This window comes from Diplodia corticola, assembly GCF_001883845.1.
Source record: "Diplodia corticola strain CBS 112549 chromosome Unknown scaffold11, whole genome shotgun sequence".
NCBI lineage: Eukaryota > Fungi > Ascomycota > Dothideomycetes > Botryosphaeriales > Botryosphaeriaceae > Diplodia > Diplodia corticola.
The window spans coordinates 559616-570643 of NW_017971490.1; the positions used below are offsets into that span (position 1 = coordinate 559616).

Here is an 11028-nt window from a genome sequence, read left to right on the forward strand (position 1 = left end):
GACGCTCAACGTATACCCCGGTGACGCCGTCTCCAGCGTGAACGCCAGCGTCAGCGTCAGCGTCAGGGCCAGTCCCAGCGCCAGCGACAACCCCAGCTCGCCGGAAGCCGTGCTCAATTCGATGCCGACGAGCACCAAAATCACCATCGGCGCCTGCGTCGGCGGCTCCATCGCATTCTTGCTCCTCTTAGCTCTGTCCATGCAACTATTCAAGCGCTGGCAGCGTCGTGGCCAGTCGCAGTACATGTACTGAGTCTGGCCTCGTGTTGACTGTGGCTTCGATTCCAGATGGGAGTGAAACAGAAGTAGACTTGGCGATGATGGATGATGACTCGGAATTGAACCATGCTGCATGGCGTTGTCGCGGCGACCTTCTGGGGAGGTCACTTACTACCGTAGCCAACGAGACAACAAGATTGAGTAGACCATAGCCTACGATCCCCATCAAAGCGAGTTTTCCTCATCGATAGATACTTGCAACACCGGTGACAATGACCAATGACCCCACAAGTTCGGAGCTGCTACCGTGAGCGATCGACGTTTTGTTTTTTCAAATCATTTTCAGCAGATGAGGGTTGTGAAATTGCAGATAGCATCGGTGCTAGGCTCTCGCTGTGGCTATGGCTCAACCCCACCACACGGCAACTGCGCTGACGATCATGGCTTGTTGCGGCGCAAATGAGTTGGAGAAATGGGTAGAGCAGCCGCTGATGGTTCGGCGCATGGCAGGCATTCCAGGTCGCAGTGGGACTGGCGGGAAGGGGGCAGAATCTCGAGGTGGGCTCAGGGTACGTACGGCAGCAGGGGTTCAGCAGGTTCTTCAACACCAACAACCATGACGTTGGTCAACAAGTCGATCAACAGCAGAGAATGGCGCAACAACAACCCCAAGCTTTTTGCGTCGAAGACGGCGTGACACAGCATCGGGTCCAGCGGTTCGAAAAACTGGACAGCACGGACGGGCACCCCCAATCCGGGCTACCCGCGGCGGGGGAAATATATCGAAACAATTTCTTGGCCTGCCTCATGCGGGATGGCGGCCGATGACCGGACCCTTATCGTGCCATTGACGATGCGACCCAAGCCGTCGGAGAGGAGATGAGATTTGGAAAGCTGGAAAGCGTGTGCATGTGCTGCTCTTGTTGGTGGGGGAAAATGCGATCAGCGGGGATGCTGCGATGTCGCGCAGCTTCGCCCAAGCGTGGGGCTCTGACGTCTGGCATCATGGGATCGTCAGGGCGTGCGCCGACGGGGCTTGGGGGCTTGGGGGCCGGGGCGATGTTGGGTGCGTTGGATCGATGACAGCAGCAGTTGGAGCCGCGTTGGGCGGGCGCCGCTCGTAGCCGCGTGGGCGAGCAAGGAGGAGAGCAGACACGACGTCAATGGCTCTATTGCGGTTGCAGTAGTCAGGGGTCTCGTCGAGCTGGAGTGATAAGCTCATGGTGGAGTGCCGCTTGGGCCGGACGTGGACGGAAAAAAACCAGAGCTAATGCTAGCCTCCCAAGCCACAGCCACCACCACGAGCCAGCGCGTGGCCTTCCGGGACCTGGAGCGTATCGCGCTGCTTCCTCGGCGCCAACGACTGGTTCTCAGCTGGCGCGAATTGTGCTACGACATGCTACTGTTGTGTGACCCGCCGAGCTGGGCTCGTCACCCGCAGCGCAGCTCATGGTCGGATAAAGCTGGCCCAGTGCCTCCCCGGAAACCGGATGTTGAGCCTGATCATCACCACCATCTTTCCCTGCTCTTCTCTCCGCGACTCTTTCCGAGCGACAACAATGGCCTTCTACTTCGACGACCTCCTCACTGCCGGCGACGCCGAGCAAGCCCTCCGCTACAAGTTCTCGCCCGTCGACGTCCGTCCCGGCTCGGCCGCGACCGAGAGCACCGCCAGCTCGTCGTCCAAGACCAGCACCGCGCCCTGTCTGCGCTCCGCCAGCACCCGGCAGAAGCTCGTTAAGAACAGCGCCCGCTACTCGACCCCCCTCGCCTGCGCGACTTGGCCGTGCAAGGCCCCGCGCGTCGAGGAGATGCGCCGCTCCCAGTTCCAGTCCCAGTACCATGCCCACCGCATGGGCTACTCGTACCTCAACATATGAAGCATGCTTCTTTTGTTTATTCGACTGCAAACTTTCCAAGATACCCGAGAGACGCGCCTCCTCTCCCACCGGAAGAACACCGATGCTTTCCTATGTCCTGGTCTCTTGCCTTTTGATACCACCATCGCCCGATCTCATGGCTTTTTTCCGACACTCCTCCGGAACCACTCTCTTGCGGCCACTGGACACTCAAGCACACTGTCCCATGGGGAATAAGACGAGGAGGAGTAGAAGCATGTGAAGGACTGTAGGCAGGAGCGAAAGCCGACGGCGACGCGAGCTTGTGGGAGGACCTGCATTAGCCATCCGAACTATAGCTAGCTCTTCAACTCACGGTCTAGATCCGGCAACACGCCGTGTTACCCGACCAACCAGTAGGAAGTCAGCGAAACTGTAGTTGGTATTTAGTTAGCACGGAATGCAATCCGCCGCCGACGCCCCGTTGCGCGCGGCTGAGAAGGAAACATCATCTCTCTCTCTATCTCTCTCCTCCGACTCGTGCGATGTTTGCTGTTAGCGACTGCCCATCGTTGAGCAACGGTTCGCCGTTACTGGTGCAGAGCAGGGGTGGTTAGCTGAAGCAAATACCCTACGTGGTAGATGTATCAGAGATCTAGACCTCTTTGCACCGACGTCTCCGCGACACCGGTGTTTGGAGCGAGGATCAACTATTGCGCAACAACCCGCTGTGGGGGAAGAAGAAAAGGTTGACGACAGCAGGACCTAGAAGCAAGCCACAACAGGCGACGGCCTGCTTACCATAACCACGGTTCGCGCTGCGTGGGAAGTATGGCCGAGGGAGAGTCCGAGCAAGTCTCTGACGTCGGTACGTGCCATCACCCCCGTCAAGGCGTAGGAAGCTGCGGGACGAACCGCCTTTGGTGAAACGACGCAATATCGGCGCTGTTACTGCTGGGGTTGTGCCTGTAGTGGACCATGGTGGCTTGAGAAAAAATCCGTCTCCCACTCTCCCACCCGCTTGTCCGCATATTCACTCATCACTCGGCGTTTTTTCCACTCCACACACGTCATTGCCGAGGTCCGATATGTCTTCTGTCGGTCGCCGTTGCACTACCCAGACGGCTAGGTGATCACTTGCATGAAACAAATCTCGCCAGATCTCAGCGGCAAAAAGAAAAAAAGCGCCGAAAGCCAACCGCCCACAAGCATCGTGAAACATACGCCGTTTCTCTCCCTCCCAAACCTCCAAAGTCATGGCCGGCGGTCTGGCCCGCCTCAACGCCGGCGCCGCCGCCCCATCACTACCCTACGCCGCCGCCGCCACCATCACCGCCGCCGCCAGTGCCGCCATACTCCTATACCTCGCCGCCACCGGATCCATCGCCGGCAGTCCATCATCGTCTTCGGACGAGAAGGAGGAGGAGGATGATGACCGCAAAGGGAAGAGCCGTCGGGGAAACGTCATCCCCTCCCCCCTCACCACGCTCGGCCTGCCCGCCCTCACGGCCGACGAGCGCCGCGCCCTACCCTACCCGCCGGACGGCCTGTTGCCCGGCGCGCGCGACGTCGACTCGCCGTACGGCAGCATCCGCGTGTACGAGTGGGGGCCCGAGGACGGCGCCAAGGTGCTGCTCGTGCATGGGATCAGCACGCCGTGCGTGGCGCTGGCGGGCGTCGCCGAGGAGCTGGTGAGGAGGGGGAGGAGGGTGTTGCTGTTTGGTGAGTTTTTGGTCTCTCTTTTTTTTTTTTTCATTAAGCTCTTTTGCTTTGAGAGTTGGGGAGTTTTTCTTTTCCCTTGCTTGCCTAGCTTTTTGTCGGGTTTGGGATGTTGTAGAGAAAAGGGAGTTTGTGAACGGTCGTTGTATGTATGTACATACCAGCCTCCTCCTCGTCTTGCCTCCCTGTATACAAACCACCCTGTAGATACCAGCCCGTCACCTTTCCCTCCCCCCCCCGACACAAACACCACTTGAACCAAAACCAAACACCACCCCTCCCTCACACTCCCTGACATCATCCCTCCCTCCAAAAAAAAACAGACCTCTTCGGCCGCGGCCTCTCCTCCACCCCATCCGACCTCCCCCACGACTCCCGCCTCTACACGACGCAAATCCTCCTCGCCCTCGCCTCCTCCCCGCTCGCATGGACCGGTCGTCGTTCCTCCTCTCCCTCTTCCTCCTCCACCTCTAGCGACAACAACAACACCACCACCACCTTCTCCATCGTCGGCTACAGCCTCGGCGGCGGCATCGCCGCCGACTTCGCCTCCTACTACTTCCTCCACCACCCCACCGGCGGCGGCGGCGGCGGCCTCCGCGTCTCCTCGCTCGTCCTCATCGCCCCCGGCGGCGTGCTGCGCCGCGACCGCGTGAGCTGGACGAGCTGGCTGCTGTACGACGTGCTCGGGGCGACATTACCGTTTTCTTCGTGGCTGCTGAAATGGCTCGTAGCGCGGCGATTGCACACGCCCGTGGATGACGACGACGACGCCGATGACGACGACGCCGATGACGCCGCCGACGCGGTCGCCGCGGATGCGGATCCGGGTGACGCGACGCAGGCTGAAGCCGGGCTAGGGAAGAGGAGGTTGAAGAGAGGCGGCAGCATGGCGTCGCACCCCGCGCCGCTTTTTCCCGACCGAGGACCGGCGCTGCGGCACGTCACGGCGGCGGCGGCGGTGAACTGGCAGATTGCGAATCATGAGGGGTTCGTGGTGCCGGCGTTTGTGAGCAGCATGCGGTGGGCGCCGATTTATGGGCAGTGGGGGAGGTGGCGGGTTGTGGGGGAGAGGGTGAGGGCGAAGGCGGTGGAGGCGGCGGCGGCGAGGGAGAGGGAGGGGGGGATTGGTGGTGCTGGTTCAGGAGAAAGAGGAGAGGAAGGGGTGTTGTTGGTGCTGGGGAGGCATGATCCGATTGTGACGGTGGATGAGGTGGGGAGGGATGCGGTGGAGGCGTTGGGTGGGCCGAGGAATGTGAGGACCGTTGTGTTGGACGCGGGGCATGAGGTGCCGATGAGTATGCCGAGGGAGGTGGTGGATGCGATGGTGGAGTTTTGGGAGGCGAGGGATGAGACGTAAGATGTCTGTTGTTGAAGAGGTGGAGTGGGGAATGGGGTGTTTGTGGGATATTGGCATGCAGAAGTACATGGATAGATATGTGTGTAGTCGTGGTTGGTGTGGATTTTGTGCTTTGTCTTACGTGCTTTTGGACAACGGACTCGCTTTTGACCAACCCATTGATCCGCTCTATCCCGGGCTGTTGAAGAATTGAAAAGTCACTGGCCAGCTTTCTTGTCGTCCAGGACGGAGGTGGCCCACGGAATTCTTGCGCGGACCCCACTAAACTGGGCGCAGTGAAAGGATTCTTTCCTCCAGGAGTCTATATATCGTCGCTGGTGGAGCTACACCAATTCCTTCCGTCATGGTTACGCCGAGTGTTTGCAAGGATGTAATCAGAGAGAGTAAAGAAAACAACTGTCGGGGGTCCCGGTTGCCTTCGTTCTAAGAGAAAATCAGTACTGGAGAATCCACAAAGTCCCGAGCTGAAAGGCCCAACTGAACCAAGGAGCTGCTGTTCTGCATTTACCCTTGGTGATGCAATGGACCATCATCATAAGTGCGTAATGCTGCAAGCCGCTGTCAAGAATCAATATGAACGGCCTTTGTGGATTCGAAGCTCCTTCAAAACAGAGCATGAAACCATGATCAATCGGCAAAGACGGAAAGTATAGCTGTCTTCTCAATTGGTTCCATAGGATCCAGTGACGTTGCAAAGCAGGGAACAGGATGGATATTACGTTGGACTATAAGAATATGCGTCGCTATTTATAAAGCATCCAACAGTCAGCGAGCAGACGCAGAATGCTCGGTGTGACGAGTACATCAGCGGGCCCCCCTGCATGTGTGGCCAGTCTGGGGCAAGATCACCAGGCTCTCGCTTAAGACAGCTACAAAACGGAGAGCAGTCGTACCTGCATACCACTTCCAATGGGGGCCAGCCAGCCCGTCTCCACCCGGTATTACATACCCCACTCCAACGCTCTGTAACCGCGTCGGCCCACACATGGAATCCAGAATGCAATAAAAGGCTTCGGGAAGACGGGACAACCGGCAACAGCAGCGACAATGGCAACAGCAATGGGCTGCTCAGCCTGTCTGGACCTCGACTACGACCGCTACGACAAGCCGGTGCGGGAGCCGTATTTCTACGAAGGCCAGGGGCTGCGGTACCACATCACGTCCTTTTGGGAGCTCGAGCAGCGGGCGGCGCAGGGATGCCACATCTGCGACGTGCTGCACCGCGGCATCAAGGCGGTCTGGGACGTGGCGGGCGTGGGGCTGACGAGCCACGCCGCCAGCGAGCGCGAGCAGCAGATGCGCCGCTCCACCTGGCCCATCCCAGCCCACGACCGCAAGGACTCCCTGTTCTCGCCGCGGCCCGAGCCGAGACGCGCCGAAGAAGACGAGAACACCAAGTTCTACCGGCCCTGCATCGAGCTGAGGCCGGGCCGCACCCTGCTCGTCTCGCACGCCCTGTACAAGCGCGTGGTGCCGGCCGAGGGCGGCGGCGGCGGCGGCGGCGGCCACAAGCTGGGCCCCAATCCGCTCGAGTTCGAGCATTTCATGAGAAGGGCTCCGCTGGAGTTCTACACCCTCGCCGGTAAGCAAAGCAAGCAAGCAAAAACCAAGCACATGTGCAGAAAGCTCATCTCACCAACGGCCAGGCACCCCCAGCATCCACCCATCCTTCGGCTCCACCGACCACATCCCCGCCACCCTCACCCGCTCCCACTACCGCCGCAAACTCACCCAATGGCTCACCCACTGCACCACCCACCACCGCACCTGCTCCTCCTCCCCAACCACCACCTCCCCCCCACCACCACCCCCCAAACGCCTCATCCACATCACCACGCCCCCCAACTCTCCCCACCCGTACCCCCACCTCCGCCTCCTCCTCACCCCTCCCACCTTCTCCCTCCCCTACACGACCCTCTCCCACTGCTGGGGCGCCCCCACCGCCTCGCGCGCCCTCAAGAAGACGACGCGCGCCACGCTCGCCGCGCACCTCGCGCCCGACGGTTTGGAATACTCGTCGCTCCCGCGCCTCTTCCGCGACGCCGTCGACGCCGCCCTCGCGGCCGGCTGCGCCCACCTCTGGATCGACTCGCTGTGCATCGTGCAGGACTGCGCCGCCGACTGGCGCGAGCACGCGTACGCGATGGCCGGGATATATTCGCGGGCGTGGATGAACGTCGCGGCGACGGCGTTGGGGGATTCGGAGGGGGGGTTGTTTGGGGAGGGGGGGGAGGAGGGGGAAGGCGAGGGTGAGGGGGAGGGGGAGGGTGGTGACGATGTGGGGGGTGGAGGTGGCGGTGGAGAAGGGAGGAGGGAGCATGCGTGCGAGCCTGGGGCCGGGAGGGTGGCGGCGACGGCGGCGGGGAGGAAGGTCGGGATGGGGGCGAGGGAGCTGGTACTGGAGAGGGGGAGGAATGGGGGAGCTGGGGCGTCGGTGTGGGTGCGGCCGTTCCCGCAGGTGACGCATGGCAACTTCTTGCTGCGGAGCCCAGAGGATCCCGCCAGCCCGCTGCTGCAGCGCGGGTGGGTGTTCCAGGAGAGGCTGCTGAGCCGGCGCACGCTGCACTGCACCGCGTCGGAGCTGGTGTGGGAGTGTCGCGAGTGTACGTGGTGCGAGTGCGGGGATCTGGGGAAGCTGATCAGCGGCGGCGATGGCCATGGCCATGGCGCTGCAGGCCATGGGGTTGGAGCTGGAGCGGCCGAGGAACACGAGACGCCCGCCTTAGTAGCTGCCCAGCGACGCTCGACCAAGGTGCAGTTCCAGAACATGTTCGAGCCCGGGGCGACGCCGCAGTCGCTGCTGGGCGACTGGCTGTCCGTCGTCACCCGCTACAACCACCTGCAGTTCACCAACCCGGGCGACCTGCCCTTCGCCTTCGCCGGCGTCGTGCAAAAGGTGCGCGACCGCATCGCCCACAGCGGCGGCCGCTACCTCGCCGGCCTGTGGGAGGCGGACCTGCCGCGCAGCCTGCTGTGGGTCGGCAACAAGAAGAGGCTGGACCACGCCCGGGGGAGCCGCCTGCATCCGGTCGACTGGGAGGACGTCGGCCACGGCCCGCCGAGCTGGTCGTGGCTGTGGTATTCGGCCTGGCCCGGCGCCCGGAGCGCCCATTACTACGGCTATCTGGAGAGGGTCGTGGTCGACGACCACGCCGTCGTGCATCCCGACCGCACTTTTTGCGACACCGAAGACGGGAATCCGTTCGGCAGCGTTGTCCGGGGCGTCTTGACCCTGAGCGGACGCGCCATCCAGGGCAAGCTCCGAGCGGGCGAGCCGAAGGCGGTGCCGAAGGGCTTCTCCTACAGCCACGTCAGGGAGGACGCGTACGTCACCTTCGACAAGTTTGACCGCGAGCTGGGCTTCCCGTTCGGCACTGATTTCTTCCTCCTTGTGCGAGACGCCGGGGGCGAGGAGATGGAGCAGGATGTCACCTGCCTGCTCGTCGGCCATGAGAGAGAAAGAGGCGGCGCCTATTCCAAAAAGGAGCTTCGCTTCTTCGTGCTCGTGCTGGCCCGGGTCGGACGAGGGCAGAGCTACAGGAGGATGGGCATTGCGAGGTGGCCGAAATCAAGTCAGGTATTTGGTGGAGAGGCTGTGGCACAGTTGGAGATAGTATAGGCAGAATTTGGATTCAACAAAGGGCTTCTTGAAGCTGAAACTGTTGTTTCTGTCTCACGATAGAGGGAATTGCTTGCGGAATACTCGGATTCCATCACCAATCTCGCTTTTGGTAGAGGGATAACTTGCTGATTGTCTCTAGACAAATTACATGAGATGAATGAAATGATCATATGCACGAAAACACTACACCAGCCCTCCTCACTTACGCGCCAATCGCGACTTGTCTCAAAGCATTTTTGGACGGCTCAGAGTCCCGTTCCGCACAGTCTGCTACAAACGAAAGCCTGCGTGCTTCGTACGCTCATGGTTGTCACGTTTGTCAACACTCGCAAAGGTTTCCCCACAGCCCGGGATCCTACATGCAGGTCGGCGGCCCCCCTGATGTATTGCAAGTCGAAGGTGCTTGTGCCAGTTGGTGTTTGTTGAGAACGACACATCACACTCTTCACAATACCATCGCTTCTTATCCGAAGATTTCACCTTCTTGCTCAGAGCTTGGTTCACCTCCGGCGAGCATGGTCTCTTCTTTGAGGGGGGTCGACGGAGCGTAGTTGATGGTGTTTCTGTTTCCAGTGAAGGTCCATCGAAAGGCGAACTTGAGCAAACCGAAGTCAGCATCTTGAGTGAATAGGAAGTGTGTTTCGGAGACTACCTACTTATTGCTCTGGGGATTTGCGGAATTGGTAGAGGAGCTGCTCTCTACGGGGGCATCACTGGGTAAAGCGGATAACGAGGTAGCACTCGTAAGCGAGGATGGAAGCGACAATGTCCGTGGAGACTGTGACTGAAGCGAAGCATCCGAGCCTGCTGCTTCCCTTGAAGGCGAAGGCTCCAAGGGCTCTTCTGGCACAGAGCGTGAGACATGTCCAAGATAGACCTTCATTATCTCACAAGATATCTCCGTCTGGATTTGTCGTCTTTGACCGTCACATGCTTGCAGAATCACATCCTGCAAGTTTTCCTGGGCAGACTGTTGTTGGTCAGTATTGGCTCTGGTCATGAGACAGGAAACCGGAAGTCCTACTGCAATATCACATGCGACGAAATCCTTGTATGCGGTAAAGCTTTCCATGGTGACCTGTGAGACGTCGTCTTGGATCCATGACAGGTCAAAAGGTTCCCACGATGGGAGAAGTTGCTGCGCTACCACTTCAGGGAGTCTCGCTGAAGCCCTGTATATGGCATGTTTCCGCACGTAGCCAACAGGGTCGTCATCCACGAAGGCAGATATGAGTCGTTGAGAACAATCTGCCAGTTGTAGCACTAAAAGGGTTAATCATCAATCCGAAAGATGGAATACTCAGGCTTACTCAAGATGAATGAGATGGCGCAGGCAAATGCTACACTGGCAAGTAGCATCAAATGGATGCGATCCGGTGAAGCACAGTCCATACTAATGCGCTCTGGTTTCCAATCTTCTCGGAATGGTTCATCGCCTGACCCACGGGATAGAGGCAATGGTGTATCGTCGTCTATGTGAGTCAAGTCTTCTCCATACGGACGCGCTTCTGGTGGGCTTCCGTCAGGGTACTTTTGTTGCCATTTCAAACGGGCCTTTTCAAGCCCCCCGAGACAGCCAAAGGTCGAACTGGCCTGTTCCAGGAGCTCTTCTGCCAGCTTCTGCAACCGTTCGAGAGTCTCTTCGGGGATTGGCTGGTCGCTGGCAAAATCCAAGACGTAGCTCTGCAAGTCGACACTCCAAATATCGTTGATGGCATTTGCAAAGAGTTCTCGTTTGCTCACGTCGTCTCCGAAGATGGTCATCCATAGGTGGAGGTCCTGATCAAAATCTGACACCAAGCCCTGTCGAAAACCTGTGGTCTGGGCTATGGCTCTTGTGAGAGAAAGGAAGGGGATGACTTCCTTCAGCCGGCGAGGCTTTCCACCATTGCACAATTTCCGCAGTGCTTTCATGCCGGCTTTCCAGAAGGCCCGTGGGTGCTGAGGCAAATCATTCGCCCATTTCTTCTGATTGTAAGTGGTGCCCTTGTCTAAGGGGAGGGTACTTTGAGAAACTTGCATAATGTGCGAGTGCTCCTTGTCGAAGTTGGAGTGGAGTTGGACAAGCTTATCGAGGCGAGCGTTGGATTGATCGAGTGTGGAGCTAAGCTCATTGAGGCGAGCGTTGCAATATTGATCGAGTTGGGGAAATCCGTTAAGCTTATCGAGGCGAGCGTTGGATTGATCGAGTTTGGAATCGGATTGTTTGGAAATAAAAGTCCAGCCCTTGGCTTTGGGTAAAGGATCACAGGATAGAAGAGTCCGAATTT

General features: G+C 59.1%; 4 protein-coding genes across 4 annotated transcripts; 3 read left to right on the top strand and 1 right to left on the bottom strand.

Annotated features, from left to right (window-relative positions):
- Window positions 1-1778: 1778 nt before the first annotated feature.
- BKCO1_11000176 (uncharacterized protein) lies at window positions 1779-2099 on the top strand (the record flags this gene model as incomplete). The annotated part of the gene is made up of 1 exon (XM_020270362.1): window positions 1779-2099. One exon carries the CDS (start codon window positions 1779-1781, stop codon window positions 2097-2099), a length of 321 nt encoding a protein of 106 aa, XP_020132765.1.
- Window positions 2100-3313: 1214 nt separating this feature from the next.
- On the top strand, window positions 3314-5136 carry BKCO1_11000177 (alpha beta hydrolase family; the record flags this gene model as incomplete). Its single annotated transcript, XM_020270363.1, has 2 exons — window positions 3314-3779; window positions 4100-5136. The coding sequence occupies 2 exons, from the start codon at window positions 3314-3316 to the stop codon at window positions 5134-5136; spliced, it is 1503 nt and encodes a 500-aa protein (XP_020132766.1).
- Window positions 5137-6183: 1047 nt separating this feature from the next.
- On the top strand, window positions 6184-8755 carry BKCO1_11000178 (heterokaryon incompatibility protein; the record flags this gene model as incomplete). The annotated part of the gene is made up of 2 exons (XM_020270364.1): window positions 6184-6718; window positions 6783-8755. 2 exons carry the CDS (start codon window positions 6184-6186, stop codon window positions 8753-8755), a joined length of 2508 nt encoding a protein of 835 aa, XP_020132769.1.
- Window positions 8756-10030: 1275 nt separating this feature from the next.
- Window positions 10031-10780, bottom strand: BKCO1_11000179 (uncharacterized protein; the record flags this gene model as incomplete). The annotated part of the gene is made up of 1 exon (XM_020270365.1): window positions 10031-10780. One exon carries the CDS (start codon window positions 10778-10780, stop codon window positions 10031-10033), a length of 750 nt encoding a protein of 249 aa, XP_020132770.1.
- Between the last annotated feature and the right edge of the window lie 248 nt (window positions 10781-11028).